At 38.0% G+C, this 23,730-nt stretch overlaps 2 protein-coding genes across 3 annotated transcripts in view; one reads left to right on the top strand and one right to left on the bottom strand.

Annotated features, from left to right (window-relative positions):
* Window positions 1–15,079, top strand: part of LOC102218873 (ubiquitin carboxyl-terminal hydrolase 22) — a 29,225-nt gene extending 14,146 nt beyond the window's left edge. For both annotated transcript variants that reach the window (XM_023348939.1, XM_023348938.1), the window contains 11 exons: window positions 3,013–3,126; window positions 3,235–3,336; window positions 4,372–4,538; window positions 5,664–5,823; window positions 6,244–6,349; window positions 7,318–7,476; window positions 8,827–8,953; window positions 9,441–9,532; window positions 10,722–10,784; window positions 12,998–13,147; window positions 13,229–15,079. In XM_023348939.1, the coding sequence (XP_023204707.1) occupies window positions 3,013–3,126; window positions 3,235–3,336; window positions 4,372–4,538; window positions 5,664–5,823; window positions 6,244–6,349; window positions 7,318–7,476; window positions 8,827–8,953; window positions 9,441–9,532; window positions 10,722–10,784; window positions 12,998–13,147; window positions 13,229–13,271 (1,283 nt within the window). In that variant the 3' untranslated portion in view covers window positions 13,272–15,079. The remainder of the gene's footprint in view (window positions 1–3,012; window positions 3,127–3,234; window positions 3,337–4,371; window positions 4,539–5,663; window positions 5,824–6,243; window positions 6,350–7,317; window positions 7,477–8,826; window positions 8,954–9,440; window positions 9,533–10,721; window positions 10,785–12,997; window positions 13,148–13,228) is intronic.
* Window positions 15,080–17,024: 1,945 nt separating this feature from the next.
* Window positions 17,025–21,417, bottom strand: LOC102219310 (somatostatin receptor type 2-like). The gene is made up of 2 exons (XM_005801436.2): window positions 21,052–21,417; window positions 17,025–19,476 (listed from the first exon to the last, which is right to left on the bottom strand). The coding sequence occupies exon 2, from the start codon at window positions 19,437–19,439 to the stop codon at window positions 18,327–18,329; it is 1,113 nt and encodes a 370-aa protein (XP_005801493.1). The 5' UTR covers window positions 19,440–19,476; window positions 21,052–21,417; the 3' UTR covers window positions 17,025–18,326.
* Window positions 21,418–23,730: the final 2,313 nt, after the last annotated feature.

The raw sequence follows: 23,730 nt of genomic DNA, 5'->3' as shown, positions 1-23,730 counted from the left end.
CAATCCAATTTAAGGAATGTCAGATTTCACTGTATATACAAATGCAGTGCTTGCTTCTCAGCTATCTTGTGATGTCTCCCAGTCGACTCTTCATATAGACATACTGGTGGATGTCAGTAAAATAGAGCATTATAAAAAACATTAAACTCACTGATAAATTTAATGGCTTTATGTCTTAATTTTTACATTAAACTCCTTAAAGTCAGTTTTTCAGAAATGTATAATATCTCACACAACCAATGGTGTTTATTTTATTTTTTTTATTTATTAATTTTTTTTTATGTTGTTTTAAATAAATGTATTACATACAATCACGGGTTAAAACGCCAACTCTGCAGATTTCCAGTATACTGTGAATGAGACCTTCCAAAATGATGGTAAGCAACACAATGTCATTAAGTTAAATCTTCTGGGTGAGTTCTGTACACTACCCTATTAATAAAAAGTTTAAAGAAAGGAAGAACTTGCAGAAAAAGGATTACAAGCAGCAGATGTAATGCAGATGACGTCCTTAGAGGTGCCATTGGCCAACTGCCACACGCTGAAGTGCTTTTAACATTTCTCTATTAAATTTCACTAATTGCTCAATTCAAATAACTTTTTATGGTCCTTTTTAATAAGGTTCAGATTTTTGTGGGATTTGTTTTTTAATTAGCCATGAGTCAACATTTTGAATTGAATTACTGAAATAAATTAACTTTCCAGTAATATTGTCATTTATTGATATGAAGCTGTACATTCTATTTGAAGTAATCAGTGTTGTCTTCATGTTGTTGCTTCTGGTGATGTCTTTGTACTACACTGTTGCTATTTCTCTCACCGATATGATGTCAAAAGGTAGGCTAGTCTTCAGTGCCATCTGAAGTGAGATCTTCTATACTGATCAGCTTTTTGGGATTGGGCGAGCCCAATCAGCAGTTACAAAAGGCATTTTAATATAAATGTTTCATTGTCCCAAAAATGTCTTATTTGTCAGCCATTGGTACACCGTCAACACTCCCTGGCACTCTAAAGTTAAAGGCATTTTAACTTTGGTACTCCAGAAGTTATAAAACAGGCTATATGTCTTTGTTTTTATCCATCAATGAAATTTAATGTGGAAACAATTAAAAATGCATTAGCACCACAAGTAAAAAATTTTATTTATTTATTTTTCTCCCACTCGATTTGTTTTTGCCTCTTTTGAAAAGGACTTAATGCACATTACAGGTATTGGGGCTAACTAATACAAGTTTGTGCTGTCTTTTACTCAATTTGCTTACTGTTTGTGAAATGTTAGTAATTTTTTAAATTGTTTGAATTAAAAGAAATCTCCAATTAATAGACATATGATGATCATCGCAGTCTGTTGCCTGAACACAGGAGAAACAGGTTTTACTAGATACTTAGATTCTTTAAACCTTTCCTTTTTAATTCTTCACATTTGTGCCTTCTTGTTCACATATTACGTATGTTTTTCCACTACTGTATGGTGCAATAAGATGTTAACGTTTTAACAGGTGTTTCAAGTATCATAATTATAACTTCTGCTTCTAAATCTCATGTTGCAATTGCAGAGGAACAGCCAAAGTCAGTGATGTTACATTCAAGTAAATAGAGCACATCTTAAAATAACAGATTAAAGAAAGGTTAAAGAAACGAAACTAAATCTTCCAAAGGCCTTGCTTTATACGAACATTCTAATTGTGTTAAAAAGATGCTAATGTCTAAGATTTAGATGTTACTCTGATGTAGGCAAATTAACACATAGGGGCAATACTCTTACTTTATTGTCTTTAACAGCTTGAATTGAATTAATGCTGCTTAACAGTTTGGTTAAACACATATACCTCAAGTGAATGGTTATGGTGTTAATTAGCTTTGAGCTACACAGAAGCTGCTCTGACATTGGCCCTCTGCTCATCTCTGCTTCAAATCAAATTAATCCAATCTCCCCTGTGTGCAAAACGGCTTGATGGCAGCTTCACTCTTAGGGCTGCTTTCATGCTGCTTCGACGTGTTTGTTCTAAACAGCCTCACTCTTAGATCTCTTCAGATCTTCAGCCCTTTTCACATCAACTTTTTTTCCCCCTCATGTTCCAATCTTTTCATTCGCTGTTCTTGTGCTTCGCTCAGGTGAGGAAAAGTAATCGATTTTTGTCTGTCAGTGAAGTTCTTGTAGTCAATATATTCTCCTCTTCCATCGCCACTTCATTGTGTTGCATTTCTTTTTGTCCTAAATCTGCACATTCGGTTGTTGAAAGGTTTCTGAATAACGCTGAAGCTTACTTTCTTAGTGTGGGTAGTGCCAAAAACAGAAATGCGTCCAGTTAAACTAAAAATAGGTTGTCATGGCAACAGAGCTGAGGTATTGTTGCTGTGGACTTGGAGGATGGAAGATGGTGGCGTATGTGTTAGTACATGGGTGGGAGAGGTGAAACAAGTATGCCTATACCATCACTGCTGCTGTTTCATAGTTACTCAGTTTATGTAATGTGATCACAAATAGATTCTGGTGAACTTTGACCAATATTACTAGTTTCATGGTACTGAAACACATTTTTTCATAAACATGATCATCTTTATGAAAATCAGATGTATTACTTATTAAGTTTGAAGCATGGATATACACTAAGAGGGCGAAGATTATAGTATTTCCACTCATGTTCTTATGTTTCTACTTTTTAAATCAATGTCAATTATATTACTTTGAAGATGAATGTTAAAATTTTTCGTCAAGCTGAAGTTTGGAGGCCTTCTAATATAGCTGAGGCAGAAGGCTGCTTAGAACTTCTTTTTTTTTTTTACTATTGTATCTTTGTTCACTTATCTATTTTGCACATTTTTAGTAGCTGGAAAATCTAAACAAAAATACAGGATGCTTAAATAAATTAGGACAGATTTGTAGTAGTTTTGAAACTTTCACTTTTAAAGACGACGTAGGGAGAGTTTCTCCTTTAAGTTTATCTGCCTGAACCCCAAACTCAAAAATATGTTATAATGAATTTGTAATGTCCTTTCTTTTCTTTCCAGCAATAGACTTATTATACGGTGGAATATACTGTTTTGTGTGTCAAGACTACATATACGACAAAGACATGGAACAGATTGCCAAAGAGGAACAGAGGAAGGCCTGGAAATTGCAAGGTATATCATTCTGCTTATATCATTCAGGAAACACAAAGGCAGCTTTTTAGTCCGTTTTGTCTTAATATTTCACTGCTGTCATATTTTTGTTTCTTGTGTGCTCAACAGGCATTGGGGAGAAATACACAACGTGGGAGCCGACTAAGAGAGAGCTAGAGTTATTACGACACAATCCAAAGCGAAGGAAAATCACTACAAACTGTACCATAGGTAGGCAATAGAGCGCACTTGTTCAGCCTGCGTATCATAACCAGAACAGTTTTTCATTTTTTGACAGTTATGAGTTGTCATGGTATTTTGTATTTTTTGTGCAAGTGCGCTTGGGGTTAGTCGTGCATTTAAGTGCAATACTCAAGGTCAACTGCACAGAGCAACCCCACAGGCAAAGCACAGCGAGATGCAGAACTCTGTGTTCTGAGTTAGAAGCGCATCACAAGCTTCGTTTTGTCTCTGTTATTCACTGAAGCTACTGTTTTACAGCAATCTGTTGCTTTCTTGTACTCTAGGTCATTTTGTTTTATCCGTTTTGGACCTTTTTTTCCCTCAAATCTTTAGACAGAATAACTGGTCAGCCTGACTGACTGATAGATTGTGTGTTGTTTGGACAGTTTGCATGCCAGAACCAGTGTAAAGTGTTTAACATCTTACTGAGCACGCTCCTCTAGCACCAAACCTTACTCGGTTTGGATCGCACCCAGAACCTGGCTGTGTTCCACCTGTTCAACCGGCCATCAGAGGAGGACGCTAAATGAATTGTTCACAGCTTTGTGGTCTTCTCCAGGATTCACACGGTTTGCTGGCTTGGACATCTAAACCAAAACCATATTATTAAATCACAAGCCATTTATTAATTAAACTGTTTCAAGAAACATTTGAACACACGTGAGTGGAAACGTCCACAGAGTCCACAGGGTCACAGTTCACCTAGCATGTCCTAACGCAATCTAAACTGTGATGTCCAGGGGAAAATGTGAAATGTTTTTTTTGCAAATGTTAATATGAAAAGTAAAGTGTATTTGTGTTAGCACAGATGACAAAAAAGCGATGAAATAGGCCTTTACTACACCTACAGCTCGAAAGCCAGCTTCAGTATCACACTGTTTTTGAGCTACCTATCTGATTCCTAAATGAAATAAATGCTTACAGGTTAAACTCCCCCGCTTCTCCAGCAGTATGACGTCAAATATGTGCAGTTTCCCTGCCATGTCGTTCTCACACTTCTGTTTTTGTATTTTCGTCCTGCAGGTTTACGAGGGCTAATAAACCTGGGCAACACGTGTTTCATGAACTGTATCGTCCAGGCCCTAACACACACACCGCTGCTGCGAGACTTTTTTCTCTCAGACAGACACAAGTGCGAGATGCAATCAAACTCCTGTCTGGTGTGTGAGATGTCGCAGCTTTTTCAGGAGGTATGATGCACTGCTTGCTTATAGGAGGTGTTTGTGAACTTTTAACTTTAAGTAAGAAAAGAAGAATTATTTCACGCAGCCGTAATCTGGGACTTTTAAGGACCATGTTTTTTATTTTTTTTCCCTTTTGGATTTTGTGACTCAGCCTTTTGCAGCGGATTACACTCAGACAGGGAGAGGAGGAGAAATGTTGCCCGAAAGGAATATGAGCAGCTGTTGAAATGAAAGAAAAGGAAGCCCTGTTAATTTTTTGTTGTACCAATTAGTAATTAGATGTCATGCAGCTTTTTCCAGTTATTTTAGCAAACTATTTTTACTTAGTATGTACTTTGAGATCTTGCGATTTAAAAGTATTACGTAATGGGTAGCTTGTCTTCTCCCACACTGCCTAACTGTCTTCCTACATCCTCTCTGTTTGCAGCATACATACAGGCCCGCAGATGGCAAGTGGCGCTCTAAAGTATTATGAGTTGATTTGCCACCCCCATCTCAACACCTTTGCAGTCTTGCAACAACACAGACTAGCAGGGCTCTCTCATTTCTCAGTTGATTGATCTGTTAAAATGCATTGGAGTGGTGGGGATGGAAAAAATGATGTAAATTAAACTCTTAAAGTGGATTCTGATCATAGTGATTGTGTGAACCTAATAGTCAGTGTGCCCTTGCTTTATATTTGTATTTTGGAAAAAAAAAAAAAGAGTAAATCACATAAAAAGCTAATGATCTCAGTAATTGAATGTCTGTGCTATTTGTGTTTATGAATAAATTATTCCTAAAACACATAGTCCTCATTGGTAAACATGATGGTGGCAGCAGCATGCTGTGGGGACGTTTCTCTTCTGCAGGGATGAGAAAGCTGGATGAACATGGATGGAGCTAAACTGGTCAGAGGTTGTAAAATACTTGATACTGGGACAAAGTTTCCCTTTTTCAGCAAACCAACAACACTAAATATAAATATACAGTGGGAGCTAAAATCAATTGCTTTAAACCGGCATATTGATGTACCCTATAACAATGGGTCCAGAGGAATTCGCTTAATCATAACACAACCATAACACGACAAAAGGTGAAGAAATAAGAGACATTTTCAAAGCACTAAGCATCTTTCCTTTGTGTCCTCAGTTTTACTCGGGCCACCGTTCGCCCCACATTCCCTTTCGGCTGCTGCACCTGGTGTGGACTCATGCACGTCACCTCGCAGGATATGAGCAGCAGGATGCCCACGAGTTCCTTATTGCAGCATTGGATGTTCTACATCGACACTGCAAAGGAGACACAATAAGTAAGCTCTGCTTGAATCCCTCTGACCCTTGTTTCAAATTAAATGTTTTTTTCGGTTGTACAATAAAAACATGACTTGATTTCTTCTGACATCCTAAAACACGATTTTCAGAGAATAGTTTGCATAGAAAATTGTATAGTGGTAGTCTTAAGTGTAAGAAGGTTGTACCTGATATTATTGGAAACGTACTGAAGGAGACTAACAATGGTTTATACCAAGGGAATTGGGTAGTAAGCGGTATGCAGAATGTAAATAGGCCCTGCTGCAGTGTGATGTCAGCCTCACTCACCTCCAGACATGGCAATAATGGTTTCTTTGAGAACCTGAGAGTATTGAAGTAGAGAAGTGATACTTCTACCGGTGAAGTGTAAACTGAGAAAGAAGTCGAACCAGTTTTTCAGATTTCTCTGTTTCCGGCAGGAGATGACAACGGGAAGAAGACCAACAATCCAAATCACTGTAACTGCATCATTGACCAAATCTTCACTGGAGGCCTGCAATCTGATGTTACCTGTCAGGTTTGCCAGTAAGTGTGCAAGACTTGTTTATGGCTTGTAATAAAGGCTTTTTATTCCCTTGGATTTACTTGTCTATCCACCTTTACCTACCTCTCGCCCACGGGCAGATCAAAATGGACGCTGCCCATTTTCACATGGTGTTTAACCATGTGTCTCTCCTTCTCCTATTCAAAGAGCCCGGTCCCTGCAGAGCTACTTTAATGGGGGTTGTCTAGACAGCAGCACGATTGAAGCGCTGCCCGCCTGCCCCCTAGAGCTGTCCTGTCGCATTAATACATGCACGCTGCACTGAACTGCAAAGCACCTTCCCCAAACTAGGAGACAAACCTTGCCCATTGTGATGTTTTCTGCATTGTCTGCTTTAACAATTAATCATTCTTCTTAATTTTCTAAGAAGGCTTTCTGCTTAAAGACTACAAGAGGATAAGTGATTAAGGAACAGAATACATCAATTTTTTGTACAAGGGAGGGAGCCAAATGGTGCCAGGTTACTGCAGGGTGGCACTCCCATCACCATAAATGCATCCCTATTTGATTTATTGGCCTCCCACTGCTATCCTTTGAGAATTACAAAATCATGACTCATCTTATCAGTATTAGTGATGTGCAGCAACTCTTCTCTTCTGTCACACTATTCATATCAGCCATTAGAAGCGTCCATTGTGGGCTGCAGCGCTGCCATTAGGGTAAAAGACAAAAAATCTTTGAAAAGCCATTTGTCTTTGTAGCCTTACCTATTAAGTCTAAATATTATACACACACACAGTTTACATCCCCCAGCAGAATAAAACAAAAACATGATTCAAATCTGGAGAGGATGGCTGGATTTAATGTGTAAGTTGCATCATATGTCATCATCCTTTCATCACTTGCAATAAGTGACAAACAGACCAACAGTAAAACCTCACTCCCATTTATTATATATTGTCCTGGACTAACCTCTCTTTCTTGTGTTTGTTTGCTTTTTTTTCCGCAGTGGAGTTTCAACAACAATAGATCCATTTTGGGACATCAGTCTGGATTTGCCAGGCTCATCTACGCCTTTCTGGCCTCTCAGCCCTGGAGGGGACGGCAGCACGGTCAACGGCGAGAGCCACCTGTCAGGATCCACCACACTCACAGACTGCCTACGCAGGTACAAACTCATTTCACCCCACAAATTACATTTTCTCTCTCTTTTTTTTCTCTTTCTTTTTTTTTATTCAGTGGTAGAAGAGAGGGACATAAAGTTTGAAGAGTTTCCACTTTATTATCTGTGTTTCAAAATATATATCTTGTTGTTGTGACAAAACATATTTTAAAGAAAAAGCATAAATTGAAGAATAACGTTGACATAAATTGTAGTAATTTTAACCTACGAGTTGTCGGTCTTGTTATCTGACGTTAGATCAGTCAATCTGAGAAGCAAGAATGCAGACAACTGCATAAATAGCGTAAATGTTCCTGTCCCACAGAGAGGAAAAATCTAACCAATATCAGTACAATGGACCAGTGGAAGCACAGAAATAAAGGAAATTTTCTCAAACTCCACTGACGACACAGTCAGAGATCGTAACTAGCTAATATCATAGAACGGCTTTTTTTACTCATTAAATTAATCCGAAATGACAATTCCCACCATCTCACTAACCTCCCATCGTTCAGTGTAATAAAAATCAGATAGGTTTAAAGACATGTTCATTCAGAACCCTAATTAATTCCTAATTTAGATGGATTTAGAACTACCAACTCTGTCCAAAACTCTGCAGCACATTTCTCTTATCAGACTGAAATCGTTATCTGTCCTGAAAGGCCAGATTAGTGCATCTCTACCACTGATTTATACTGCTGCTACTGGTAATGTTCTCTTTTCTGTTGGACTGGAACACTAATCCTATTTAGACACGGCTGAATAGAGGGAAAAAAAACAAAAACATGTTGTTATTCTTACTTATTGCCTTTTGCAGTAGTAACCAAACAAATTTCATTTGTCCCCCCAACTCCCCATGCTTGTACAAAGGGTCACATGTGGTGTCTGCTCAGTCACAACAACCTTGTTATGCTTGGGTCTCATCTTCTCCCATCACCAGGTTGACGGAGCAGGTGTGACCTCTCAAATCTCCTCCGCAGCCCCCTCGTTCTTGCGGTTTCTTTTTCACTTTTCCTCATCTTGTTTCATTTCCCTGCCTCTCTACCTAATTCCCTTTCTGCCCATGCCCTCAATCTCTACCTCTCCCATTTGTCTCACCCCAACTCTTTTTTTTTTTTCCCTTTTTTTTTTCCTTTTCTCGCCTCCATTTTTTTTTCACTGCAGCACCTCACACACCCCTACTTGCTGCAGCAAGTCTCTTAAAGGTACAGAGCAGGCAGAAGCTGTTGCGCTTACTGAACTGAGATGCAACAAAATCTACACTCTGGTTAATGATAAAAGCCTAAGATCATGATTCTGTGATCTGTAATCATGCAGATTTACAGTTTGTTGCATGTTCTGTCTTCTGGTCTGCAGGTTTACGCGGCCTGAGCATCTTGGAAGCAGTGCCAAAATCAAGTGCGGCGGTTGCCATAGTTACCAGGAGTCCACCAAACAGCTGACAATGAAAAAGCTCCCCATTGTAGCGTGTTTTCATCTCAAAGTGAGTCAGTAACGATGTGTTGCCAGTTTATTATTGGTCTTCACTCCAAGACCGTTTGTTTCTGCACAGAAACCTTATTATGGACTGTGTATTGTAAGATTGTATTATTTTATTTATACGTGTGGTTGAGTCTTTGTGCGTACGTGTGTTCATCATCCCATATAGCTGTTGTTGCTTTACCTCCTACTGTTTTAGTGCTTTCATGCTCTGTCCCAGGACACCCATGAATCCTATGACTCATACAGTCCTCCACTGTCCATGTTTTATTTATTATATGGCAGTGGAGACATATAATCTTTGTAATATTCATAGGTACACGCTGTAAAAGGATTGTGCTAAATAACTACAAGACCATTTCTAGCTTGCCATAATTGTGTTGAAAACATAAATCTAATTATAAATTGTGTTGTAAAATTAATTCATTTTAATTATAAATTTGCTTCCTTTTCCCCTTTTTCTCTCGTCATTCCTGTCTGGCCCTCTCCAGCGGTTTGAGCACTCTGCTAAGTTGCGGAGGAAGATTACTACCTATGTTTCCTTCCCTTTAGAGTTGGACATGACGCCCTTTATGGCATCCAGGTGAGGCTGCAGTGAAAACTTGAAGTGCTTTGTTTTACAAAAACTCTGATCTTGTCTGACTTATGATGGGCAGATCATTTTTTTTTCTTGTGTTCATTTAAGCTATTTTTAGTCTGATAAAAGTATCCAAGTCTGAAAACATATGAGGGGGGAAGTAACTTCACAAAAATATGATAAATATGGACATAAATAGCTTTAAAAATTACACATTGTAAGGCTAGATATACATATCTGTGAAAAGTAAGCACAGTTGTACTTATTGTGTAGTTACTGTCTTTGGGTTCATATTTCTTAAATAAAAACTCTGTAATTAAACAGTTTTTTAAGATGGCAGGATTGTAGTTTAAACAGTAATTTTTACACACTTGACTAGAATGAATTCATCCAACTTGAACCTTTCAGCATCTTTGTCATGACTTGTAGTTTGAAATATGAATGTCAATCTCTTATTCTAAGAATTTGAGACTTCATACACACCTTATCAAAGTTTGGGGAAATCACATTAATTACTGATGATACAATTGTTTCAATAATCATAAGAATGAGTCTTATGATTAATGATAATGAAATTGATCTTGAATCCTCATATGAAGAATGTAGAAAAAAACCTGACAAACACTGTAATTTTAACTTGATCTAAAGACGAGTTTCAACCAAAAACATGATATATGCTTTGCTGCTGTATTAGCTGGGGTATTACATATAGACATAACAATTAATGTGTTTCATATAAATTATTTTTTTTTATTGAAACTAAACAAAGTGTGGCCTTAGAGGGATAAACATGGTAATGACTAAGATTAAGAATTATTCACAATGTAGCTTTGATACAGAAAATGAGACAAATGAGTATCAAAGTGAGGTATGTCATTTTTCAGCAATGTATCTTTTTTATTTTATTTTTGCTAAAATAAAATAACAGCGATGAACTGCCATTCATGTTCAAGTAATTGGAAAAAACAAAAACTTTCAGCCTGTGATTTTTGTTTGCTTATATTTGTTAATGTAATGACCCAAAGAGTCAATTATTCATAAATTTAGAATTTGAAAATGTCTGGAATGTTCAAATTTAGAAAATGTGGCAAGTCTGTTCCTTTGATACAGAAAATTGTGCTGCTCTGCCACCTAGTGGAAATTTATTCTCAAGTAAAATGTAAACCTGTAATTGTTTTTCTTCTGTCATTCACAGTAAAGAGAGCAGAATGAATGGGCAGTATCAACAGTCAGTTGACGTATTAAACAACGACAATAAGTGAGTACCCGTGGTTTAGCATATGAAGGAAGACTGATCTCTAGACATTTTGTCCTCAGTGGTTCTAAAGCAGCACAGTGATCACATAAATTTTAACTTGAGCACAGCAGCACATGCTAAAGACCCAAAGCAGCCAACTGTGACTTCTTCTAATTAAATCAGGCTGTGGTCTATTAAAAGCTGTTTAGTTTTCTTCATCCATGGGAGTTACAATGGCATCTATTTTCTAAGACATTTATGGGGGTGTACTTGTTAATAAAAATGTCAAAGTGCTGCATGGTGGGGACATGCTGAGATTTGCAATGTAGCTTTATTTGTCTCTTGCAATCAACACAATTGAACAATGCAGAAAACTGCTGAGAATCTTTTTGGCAAAATAGATTTAGAAAAAAGTATTTGATACATTGCAGTCAGAGCAATACATTTTTGAGTTTTTATTTTACAGATTATGGCTTAGAGCTAATGAAAACCTTTCATAAGACCAATAAATGTAGCTTTTTAATTGTGCATTGTCAGCCTAATAAAGTGGATATACTCTAAGGCAGGGGTGGGCAATCCTGGTCCTCAAGGGCCGGTGTCCTGCAACTCTTAGATGCCTCCCTGGTCCAACACACTTGAATCCAATAGCTGAATCACCTCCTAAGTGCAGTCAAGATCTCCAGAGTCCTGCTAATGACCTCATTATTTGACTCAGGTGTGATGAAGTAGAGACGCATCTAAAAGGTGCAGGAGACTGGCCCTCGAGGCCTGGAGTTGCCCACCCCTGCTCTAAGGTGTACTCACTCAGTACTTTGTCAGTGCTTTTTTAAAAAAATTTTTTAAATTTTTATAAATTACTGCATTAATGCCGTGTTGCATGGAGTCGATCAGCCTATGACTCTGCCCAGGTGGTATTAATAGCTTCCATCAGCTCATCTGCCTTGTTGGGTTTGTTGTCTTGTCTTCCTCTGGACAAAACTCCATAGGTTGTCTGTGGCCTTTGGTTGCAAGGGTTGTCTGGCCAATCAAACATAGTGATCCCAAGATGATTAAAGCAGGCACTGGTAGTTCTGGCATTTCAGGACAATGCAATCACAGTTCAAAAATCTCCATGGCTTTGGACCTGATGAAACACAATAGAGCAACACCAGCAAATGACATGGCTCTCAAAATCATCACAGACTGTGGAAAGTTCACACTGGACCTCAAGCTGCTTAGACTATGTGCCTCTCCACTCTTCGTCCTTATTCTGGGATCTTGATTTCCACATAAAATGCAAAATGTACTTTGATCTAAAGCAAGGACTTTGGAGCACTGAGCAACAGCCCAGTCTTTCCCCCTCTCGCCCAGGTAAGAAACATGTAACGTCTCAAACTGGTCGAGGAGTGGCTTGACACAATAAATAAAATTGTAACTTCTGTCCTGGGTATATCTGCCTTGTTTCCACTGAGCGGCACGTTTATTACACTAGTTTGTTTTTTTTTTGCTTCCATTTTAAAAGTGTCCCATATAAAAAACCTGTACCATATTGTTCCTGGACTCCCTTCTATTGCGAGTCTATAGGACAATGGTATGGTACGGTTAGTGTGGAGCTACTCACATCGCACAACACAGTCCCTTTGATTGGAGGACAGAAAAACATCACTGCCTGTGACAAGTAGACGACATACTAGTGCATTATATTCATCACCTCTCTAGTTGGTCACTGTGTTAGTCGTTTGGGTGAGAGTCCTCAGTGAGAGTCCAACTGGCAGTAGAAATGCTCTCCTGAATTTGCCGGACTATAAAATGGTGTACAGCTCAGTGGAAACGTGGCCATATGTGTAGTGACTCTTAAAGCGCTGGCTGCAGCCTCTGTCCCTGCCTTGTCAATCTCTTGAATGTGCTTTAACTCAGTCCTTTTAAGATTGCTTGTGCACCTTTTTCTTCCACTAAGTTTTCTATTGATATGCCTGAATACAGCACTCTGTCAACAGTCAACTTCTTTAGCAAAACCCTTTTTATGCTTTAACCACCTTGTGGTGTCGATGACAACTGTCAGGCCCCTATGGTTGTGTAGTCTACATTATAGCCGTAGTAAAACAGTTTTCTGTTGATTTTATGTAATACTCAAATTATATTAACTAAATTTGGAGCGTTGTTAGCTGTAAGCCACATATATTTAAATTAACAAAAATAATCAAATAAAGTTGGATTAAGGAATCTAAATCATGGCTGATCTATCTCTATTTCAGGTATTCGTTGTTTGCAGTGGTCAACCACCAAGGCACGTTAGAGAGCGGCCACTACACTAGCTTCATCCGGCAACACAAAGACCAGTGGTTCAAATGCGACGATGCCATAATCACCAAGGCCAGCATTAAGGATGTACTTGATAGCGAGGGGTAAGAACCGAAGCTAGACCTTTGCAGAACTCTGAAAAGGAAGTAATAAAATCTAAATCTGATCCTCGTTTTCCCTCTCAGGTATCTCTTATTCTATCATAAACAGTTCCTTGAGTATGAATAGCTTCTGTGACCACTGATCATGAAGAACCACTGCTTCAAGGGGGAGAGAGCGAAGAGACGAGGGGGCGGGATGAAACGCAAACACACAAACCTACCTGAAACCTTTTAACTACCAGTCTGCTCCTTCACTAAGAGGGATAAAAAATTAAAAAAAAAGACATGTAAAATCATGGAAACTGAAAAAAAAAAAAGAAAAGCACTGAGCTACTTCTTGGCATCTACTTGACAAAACTGAATGAAAAGGATCGGTGGTGGAAGAGTCGGGCGTCGCCTGTTCTGACGTGGGAAGAGGCCCCAGATCCCACAGTCTCTCTGTCCCCTTTCCCTTCCTGCTGCAGGGATGGAGTGTGATGCTGGGCACACCTGGGATTTTCTTACAGTATTCTGACCCCCGCACCCCCCTCCATTTCTCTCCCATGGTGCTCTCATTTCAACTGACCAAGCATTTAACTTGCTCAAAATGAGGACAGTATGTTTTCATATGCATATAGGACTGAATGCAAAAAAAGAAAAAAGTTAAAATAAAATAAGTCGTATATACAAACCAGTGTATTGCAACCTTTGCAAGGACCCTTTTGAAGGTTTGGTTATGATACTCATCATTTGTGACTTTAGCTTTGAAATACTGTATAAATTCTAGTATACATCTATTTTTTAAGAACAGAGAAAACATGGGAGAGCTTAGAAACGCTGCCTTTGCCAGTTGCTGGAGAAGCGCTGCCATGGAAACTAAACAGATCTGGACCTGAGTGTTCTCATGTTCATTTATTTACTGTTTTTTTTTTTTATTATTATTATTCTAAAGTCTGGTTGAGGGCAGGGAATATCTATTTTTTTAGCAACTTGTTAAATTTTGAGTTTTTACTTTTTTTTTTCTGTGTATTTTTTTTCTATTTTTTTTTCAGTACAGTCACATGTTCCTTGCTGTTCTGGTACCTGAAATGTTTTTTGGACGTATTATGCTTTCATTCTCGTGGAATTGTGGGTATAATGACGGTGTGGATTTATCAGCTCACCTTTGTGATGTTTAAATATGCTAAAAGAGAGCGTTCATGTGGCATTGTGCAGAGGACTTTGATATGTGAACTTTAAATCTGAATCTTCTTTGCAAGAAAAGGAAAAAAAAAAAAAAAACTGAAATTAACAACACACTGCATGCAACCAGGCTTTTTGCGATCATGTGTGAAAAATTGCCGTGGATTGCGGCTCAAAGCTTGCTCCGGAACGACAATTCGCAGAGCGAAAAGGTGAATGTGTAAGATGTATAAACACATTGCACATATATGGGCACTACCTGACCACAGCCTGGCTCTGAATCCATCAGTGTTAAACTTCCTTCATTGCAACTGTGGCTGGTGCAGATCACTGTGGTGTCGTTTCCCTCTGCAGATCAGTAAAAAAAAAAAAAAACAAAATGATTCAGTCAGATCTAGATGATGCACATAATCCATGTCGGGGTTACTGAAATTGTTTGTATAAAAAGTACAAAATTTAAAAATATTCCCTCGTGTGAAAAAATGCAAATGAAAAAAATGAGGGCACTTACCTGAGTTGTAAAAAAGAAAAAAAGATTCGTATTTTGCTGCTCTGTAATCGAAATCAAACCTGCATATCTTTTTTGGTAAGAGGAATATAATGGTTTTCTGAGAAGTAAAGTTCAACAGTTAATATGTAATGGTCACATTATGGTTTTGATGCATTTTTGAGCAGTTTCAGGCCATCCGAAGGCATTCAGGGAAACCGCTGAAACAAAAGAAGAGGAGAGCTTCATTGTCTGTTTCAGTGATTAAACTCAGAACAAAACTGGAATGTGTATTTTGTGTGCTGTCTTTTGTTTCATTTTCCCTCTGAAGGACTAGATGATGCACTGTAGTACATCTGAGCCAAATCTGTATAGTTTTCTATTGTCAGTTGTACAGTTTCTGTATCATCAATGAGCTATTATCCCAGAAGGGCAAAAGAATGCTGAAATGATTTGTCGACATACAGTTCTATACATGTCAAATTTTAACATTTTGTTTCTGGTCTTTGAGCAACTTTTATGCAGGTGATTATATCGCCACCTTGTGGCTACATTCAGAAGCACAATACAGCCTATAAAGGAAAAGAAAAAAATCACATTCCAGGCTATAAAACGTATAACTTTATGAATGAGTTTTACAGAAAAAGGTTTTTGCATTATTATACTAAAGTGCTGCATATTTCTGAAGTAAACAGGCATTTTTTGACCAGATATAGCTGATGTTGAGCTTGTGCTTCAGTTGTGATTTGTATGAAAGGAAAGTGATGTGGAGAAGTCAAACTTTTATTTTATGTAACCATAGCTCAGAATTAATTAAAATATGTTCTAAGTAATTAGGCTTTTAATGTTATGTAGAACTTTTTTTAAAAGCATATTTATCAAAGTAAAATACTACTGCTTTAAGTCAACACAGCTTTGGTTCAACCTTGTTTTATTATAAATAAGCAGAAGCTTGAGAAACAAAATCAGGGTTATAGAAACTCGATACAGAAACAGTTGCCATGATAACTACACTGAGTAGGACAAAAAAAATTGGCTACATAATGCATCTTGAAGACAAATGTCTGAAATGTCTATTCATTAGCACTGCAAGAAGAAGGCATGAAGAGCTAATGCCACTAGTTAATCTGCTACTGTGATGCAAACCATTTTTACTGCTTTACAGTTTGTACCATCCATTAACAGAATAGACACAATTTTCTGGTTGAATAGTTTTTCTTTACATTGTGGTCATAGTAAAGGCAATTTTCTTTTTCTTCAGATATCTTTGCAGCTTCTACATGCATAATGTTTAACTTACCAATGAATGTATAATTAACTCGGCTCACAACAGTAGAACAATGCAACACAAGAGTTAAAAGCTTTTTTAATGTTGGTAAAAATGATTAAAACTAGATCCACAATGCAACAGGTAGACTATGTAATATATACTGAGCTCTACTAATGAGTTTATTTTGGAGTCAGGTGTGCTGAAGTAGAGACATCTAAAAGTTGCAGGACTCTAGATAATGCAATTTGCATGTGTAAAACAAACGCGTGTAGGGAACCAAAACTAACCCTAGGGGCCACATTCTTGTACAAAGATGTAACTAGTTCAATATTTTTATTTAATTCTAAAAGTCGTCTTTTTTTTTTTACGTGTACCATTTTTGCCAACAAAATTCACTTAGTTAAAATATAACTGAATACTATGTGATTTACAACAATTTTTTGATATTTTTTAAAGTCTTCACAAAATTTTATGTGCAGTTTTATTGTACATTTTCATTATAATTTACAAAGTATAGCTTTGGCTAAGTAAAAAAAACCAACATAATATCAAAACTAAAACAAGTTATTTTAGTTGTAACTTTGGTTGTCATCAATGCATTATGATGTATTTAGACACTAAACTACTTTAATTACATTGTGATTACTTGTGCTCTATAGTGGGAAAAAATGGTAAACATGAAAGCACTACTCAAAGATAGTCATTGAAGTCTGCTTATTAGCCCTCTAGCTAGCATGCTAGCAAAACTCATTATTTTGGGCAAAAGTACCACATGTGTCACAATGTGACAATGATTGCATTAATTGTGTACAATACATAGTTGACACATATTCGAGATATCGTCACCGTAACGCATAACAAAATAGGTGAAATGCTGTTAGCACAATCCATAGTGATGTGATGAAGATCAATGAAATGTAATTTAACTTTTTTATGTGTAACAAATGTAGAGAAGAGGAAACTTTACTTCTGCTGAAAATACTTTGTAAAGACGGTAATCTGGCTGTTGATTCAGACAGGCTGTCAAGGTGATGTGTGGACTTTGCTGAGAAGCAGCACTATGATGACTGTGATGATAAAGGAACACTACAACCTCTTGAAGATAAGTGTTCTAGCCCTTCACAAATTCACATCGCTCACTTACTCAGCGACAGAGAGATTGCTGTCTCTCAAATGGCACTAAAAAGTTAAATTATGTTTGTCTTTTCTTAAGTGAGTCATTGCATTTCACAACATCGATGCTTTTTTTCTTCTTTTAAAAACGATGCACAGCAACCACTAAAGCTCAAGCAACCCCTGACAGATGGGTGCACAGCAAAGCCGAGTACAATCCTCATCCATGAAACAGTATCTGGGCAGGTTTCATATGCTAGCATAACACAAACACACAAAACAACCCAGGGTTCATACTGAATCATTTAGAGTCACATAATCCAACATTTTTGAAAAAGAGGTAACATGTGTGATCAAACTGTCCTGTAATACATTTACTTATACACAAGCAGTGATGTGAAACTCTTAATACACAGAAAGTTAGTATAATGAACACCAGCAAGAAAATCTTTCTAGCTTAACACTGTGATGTATGTTGTCAGAGCTGCAGCTTTATTGGGCTATTGCCTCAATAATGCATGGAACAAAAGTTACTCACATTTACATTTGGTATATCACAAGTGAACTACCCCACAGAAAAAAAGAGAATCAACACAAGATCACTGAAGTTCATTACATTCTGCTACAGAAGGATGTTTCACATTAAACACTGCTAGTCTAGGGTTATAATTATAAGCTGCATGACAATATTGGTCCGTTTTTTAAACAATCTTTATGTCTTGTCCATTGTATGCACAGTTATTTACATAAATATTTACTTCCCAGGGAATCATAACTGGCAGCTCAAACAACTATATGTTCTTCACAGCCCTGTGTTGTTCCATTGTAATTTTCAAACATTGCTGGGAAACTTGATGCAGGTCCTCTGTGGTAAACAACATATATAATACTGAGTCTCCAGGGAAAATCCATGTCACCCAGGGGACCATTTGCCAAGTAGGTGTCACTGCTTGTTATATTCCCTCAGGCCTCCTTCATGAAGAACTCTCTTATAGCTTACTAAGGAGATTTGTATGAACCTGTGATTTTTTGTCTAGGTTCTCTATAATGCTGAGAAGCCCAACTCATATGGTGCCTTGTATTTTTCAGTTTAATGATGCCTAATAATTCAGGTTTTTCAGAGAAGATCTAAAATAGGCTGGTAAAACTTGCTAGATGCTGGTCTGCAGGTCACCATTGAGCAAAGTACTCTGGGTCTCTGTTGGGTCATTCATCATGCGAGATTTGTCCTGCCGACTGTCACTGCGATCAACCTCATCCAGCCCTCCTACCTTCTTAAGACAGAGAACATTCTGGAAGCTCTTCTTGAAGTTCTCTGATAAGAAGGCGTAGAGGATTGGGTTGGCACAGCTGTTGGCGTATCCTAGAACCACCACGAAGGCAAAGGTGCTCCTCAGGATGGGGGTGGTGCTGATGCTGCCTGTCACCGAGGTGACGTTGAAAACGTAGAAAGGCAGCCAGCAGAACACAAACACAGCCACAACAATGGAAACCATCCGGGTGACCTTGCGTTCTGATCGCTTCCTTTTGGAGGAGCCTACTCGGATGCCTGAAGACTTTACCTTGATGATGATGAGCAGGTAGCAGAGGCAGATGACCATTAGGGGAAGGAAGAAGCCCAGAATGAAGGTGTAGAACATGAAGACTGTGTAGTAGGTTTCTTGAGGTTCTGGCCACACAATGGTGCAGAAGCAGCCATTGTGCTTTGTAATCACACCAGTGTAGATAACGATGGGCAGATTGACTAACAGTGAAACTACCCATACGGCTAAGTTAATAGTTTTAGCGATGCGTGGTTTTCGCCACTTTGTGGACTTTATGGGATGCACCACTGCCAAGTAGCGGTCAATGCTCATTACCATAAGGCAGAAGATGGACGTGAACTGGTTCAGGGAGTCCACAGTCATAACGACCCTGCAGAGCACAGGCCCAAAGGGCCAGTGAACTAGTGCCAGCTGGATGGCAATGAATGGCAGTCCGAGCATAAAGAGCACATCTGCTACCGCCAGATTGAGAATATAGATGTTGGTGACTGTCTTCATCTTGGCATAGCGCAGGATAACGTAGATGACCAAAGCGTTCCCACAAAGTCCCACAGCGCAAACTAGAAAGTACATACATGTGATGACCACAGTGCTGGTTTGGTTGAAGCTGTGGTCTATGTAGCTTCCATTAATGCTGGACTCATTCCCCTGCATGAAGCTGTCATACAAAAGGTGCTCCGTTAGGTTTGGTGGGGATGATGGGAACATCCAGGGCTCCATGATCTCTCCCTGTCCAAAACTGATTACGGCATCCCACCTGCACAGACAGAAAAGAACATTGATTTTGATCCTGATTGTTTCTCTGCAGGTTATAATATATATCCAATAATAAAAGCAAGCCTTTCAGCTAGAGCATTCACTGACAGATGCTGGTGGCCCACTTGACATTAACCTAATGACTCACTATCAGATGACTATCTAAAATAATGTTGTATGCAAGAGTGACATTGTGCAATACAATACTGTGAGTTCAGCATTTTGAGCTGTTGTATTATGTTTACTTTTTCTCATTACTCATAAAGACAGCCTTTCCTGGAGGGAATTTATTGATTTAACATCTTGATTGTCTGTCTTGAGAACTTATCTGACTAAAAGTATGTCTGAAGAAGATCCCTGCCAGAACCAGACAGGTCACACCACTTTGTATATTCAGTGAAGACCTTCAGCTATCAAGGGAAATATTTCCATGCAGAAAGCAATAACAAACTCCCCAGGAGGAAATGACAAACGATCAGATGTGACAATTTACTCTAAATTTCCCCTCAGATTTTGTGTTTTCAATTTATTAAGGCCTGGGCATGGCTGTAGATTAATCCCAACCCAAGTAATTGAAAGGAGAGAATCAGAGTACTGCCAGGCTGCCTTTCTATAGTCAGATTAAAGTGCTTCTCACTGCCAGTACGAAAAAGACAAACGCAACTTCAGTGCCAATAACATTAGTGGTTTTATTGAGCCAGTTTCTGCTTTTTTTTCTCTCTCTTTGTAGCAGTAGAATGGAGTGGACTGTGGACAATGTTAAGTGAACACACATCCTGATGTTGAAACAGATGTTTGACCTCAGTGACAGCTCAATGTCCATTTCGGGAGTTAGGTGGACTAAAATAAACTTGGATAAAATGTGTTTTTCTTTGCACAGGATAATATAAATCATAGTCTAGCAACACACCGAAGAGGAATAAAAAAATTAACACAAATCTGTCATAAGTCGATAATTTTTTCCCCATTACAATTAAGACAATGAATCAACAATAAGAAACGATGAAGGATTTAAAAACCTGAAAAAAGGATTCTTTGCAAATTTGTGTAACATAGCAAATAAAATATTCAATAATAAATTATGATGACATAACTTCAAGATGCCGGTTAATTTTTGTTTCTTCTTGTACTTTCTTCCTTTTCACGAGAATGTCATTATTATTGCTCTTCTTTAGACTATATGAATAAATTCTATTTAAGAGATTGTGTACAGATGACATGCAATCTGACAAAACGCGAAGTAAAACGAAGAGGTCATGTCAGTCATTAACGATGTTGAGAAACTCTGCACACACCATCCGGCAATTCTGTTTGTTTATACATATATATATATATATATATATATATATATATATATATATATATATATATATATATATATCTGGCTCGGAAAATCAAGTCAAATAATTATCCATTTAGATATAATGATTAAAAAAAAACAAAACCAAACAAACAAACAAACAAAACAAACATTTGATACATGTGAGCTTAACTGACCTGAGCTTAACTGAACTTCTAGAATATGCGAAAAATGAACCCCCCCCCCCCCCGTCCCTCTCTCCAACAAAACGCTTACCTGTAGCTGGGTTTAATCGCACCAGTCAAAATATGCGCCACTTCTTCAGAGCTTATGTGTCATTTCTTTTCTTCTCCTTTAGGAATTCATCAGAACAATTTCACTGGTTTCGAGGAGTCATGACTCTCGATAGTTTAGATCTTTTTCTTAGCAATCCCATAATGTGTTGCGCAGAGCTCGAGACAAGAAGGACAAGGCAATGCTCCGATGCGCTCCTGGCGTGGTGCGCGCCGTGACTGTCTCCAGTTGGAGGGCGCGGAGATGTAAAAGGACGCACAGGAGCAGCGCCGCGGAGGTGCTGAGGAGACTCACCTCTGAACGAGGAGACAGGTTCTTTTGTAAACAGATAGCCCACTCTTACATAAAACAGGATATTCACGCTGATAGCGGTCATTAATGGTATCTGTAGCGCTTTGACGCACGCACTGGGAAACCTTTCACCACATGAAGAGAGTTGAAGATTTGACATGTCAATTAAGTCAACAGCATTGGATGAAAAAACCAACCAACAAACAACAACAACAACAAAAAAAATCCGGGTAACAGAAAGCTAATGGCATGTCTTCTAGCTATATTTGTGGATCAAGACGCAGTGTCATACAATGCCTTTTCTATAAAATAAATACGTCAGTCTTTTCCGGGCACAATTCCCTGTTTATTTACCAAACAGAAAAAAATAAATGCAGATTGTAATAAAAACAGTTCCTTGCAAAAGTATCTCTGGAGCTTTTTTCACATTTTGTCACGTTAAAACCTGAAACTTTAAGGTAGTTTAAAACTTTATGTAATTGCCTACTGCGGTCTAGCATTATAAAGTACATCTTGTCTTTCAAGATATATATGAAGAACACCAGAAAAATGTTTGCATTTGTTCAGATTCCTGTAATCTGATACCCCTAATAAAGTCCAGTGCCCTCTATTGTAAGCTGGTAAGTAGATGTAAATGTAAAAACACAGTTCTAATTGGAAAGTGTCCCTTCTAATTCATTAAACACTTTTTCTTATCACATAATAAAATCCATTGAAATTTGTGGATGTAATGTGACAAAAACTGAACAGCTTTAGCTTACAGTATATACATTATTTGCATCTCTGCTAAAAATATTGTATTTATTTAAAAAAAAAAAAAAAACGTTTGCTGCTCTGTGGATAATTTTGCCTTTAGCCTTGAATGAGTGAACCTGAATGACCTCAGTTGAATTGATTGACTCAGTCACTGAAAAATATTTTACTCCTTCACTTATAAAAAGACCTCTGATGCCCTTTGGGTTATCTGTATTGAGAAACACAGTCCCATAATATTTACTGAATTTGACAGAATGTGAGGTGACAGTCCTCTAAATGACTTCAGAATCCATCTGACTGCTTCTGTCTCCTGCCACATCCATGAACAGTAGTGACACAGTGCCATTAAAAGCCACATGTGACTATGCCACGGCATTGCCTCTCAGGGTTCCTCATTGTAGTTATGTTGTGTTGCTACAGGCTTTCTCCAGATTTTTCCTTTTTACATTCTGATACAGACTGATGTTAGATTCCCTCCAATTTTGTGGGGCTTGGTCAGCTGTGTCCTTTTGTGGTCAGCCCCAGTATTTGGTTTACATCTCTTAGGAAAAGCCATGTATTTAGGTTAAGCTGGGGAATGATGTACTACCTGAAAAGTGTTCTTCGCTTTCCACGATTCTGCACAGCAAAATTCCCATTCTTTCCCCAGTGTTGTTAACTGTGGATCTGGCTACCATCCGTCCATCCATTCAACCATCCAATTTGTCTGCCCATTTATCTTTTTTGTGGAGCTTAGTCGTAAAATACTAAGTGTGTCAATTTTCCTATGAGCTTGTTTCTAATTTAGGTTGTGTGCAATCTAAAACCAGACATTGTCTGCAGCAGAGGGAAAAACGGGATGTGTTTTGCTGATGCACATCTACTTGTCTTCATTTCTAAGATTCACCTGAGCCCTCTAAACATGACTCATTCCTATATTATTCTTTTAGTCAAATGGGATAAAAACAAAAGCAATAAAAGAAAACCTTCATTTCAGCCAGAAACACTGGAATGCAAGTGAAAAGTTAATGGTAGAAATTAAAAATGATTAAGAGTGTTGCTGTCATTTATAAGTGCTTTTATTCCTACAATCAATGACCAGTTAACTTGCTTTAATGTAAAATACAATATGTGCAAGCTGATGAGTTTTAGGTAGTTTTAGGTAAAGCAGTAATAATTTCAGTAGAAATTATATATTAGGACCAAAATGACCTTCAGGAATAATATTTCTGTCCATTATCAAAGCTTATAAATGTGTACCAGTACATATAAAATGCACCAAAATGATGTGTGGGGTAGAATATTGAATCAGTTGCTGAGGTTTCTCTTTGCCCTCTAATTACTATGAATGATCAAGGGCCTCTCTGATTCAGGCCTCAAATTGAGGGGATTGATTAGGCATCTTGCTGGGGTAAATTGACAGACAATTAGCCGCCCAAGGCAGAATCAAAATATTTCATAAATACTGCCGAGGCTTTTTGATGTTTCTGTAATGATTTGGCTTTGGAACAAACAAATAAAGCAGGCAGATCAGAAAAGATTGATGTGATGCGATGGCAGAGAAAAAAAAAAAAGATTTTATTTACTCCAGTGGCTTCAAGCAATCTGGTGTTTTTTTTTTGTTTTTTTTTTCAT

The sequence above is a fragment of the Xiphophorus maculatus genome, chromosome 16 (genome assembly GCF_002775205.1).
Source record: "Xiphophorus maculatus strain JP 163 A chromosome 16, X_maculatus-5.0-male, whole genome shotgun sequence".
NCBI lineage: Eukaryota > Metazoa > Chordata > Actinopteri > Cyprinodontiformes > Poeciliidae > Xiphophorus > Xiphophorus maculatus.
Note: the sequence above shows the minus strand (reverse complement) of the source record. Positions and strands in the feature narration are given on the sequence as shown.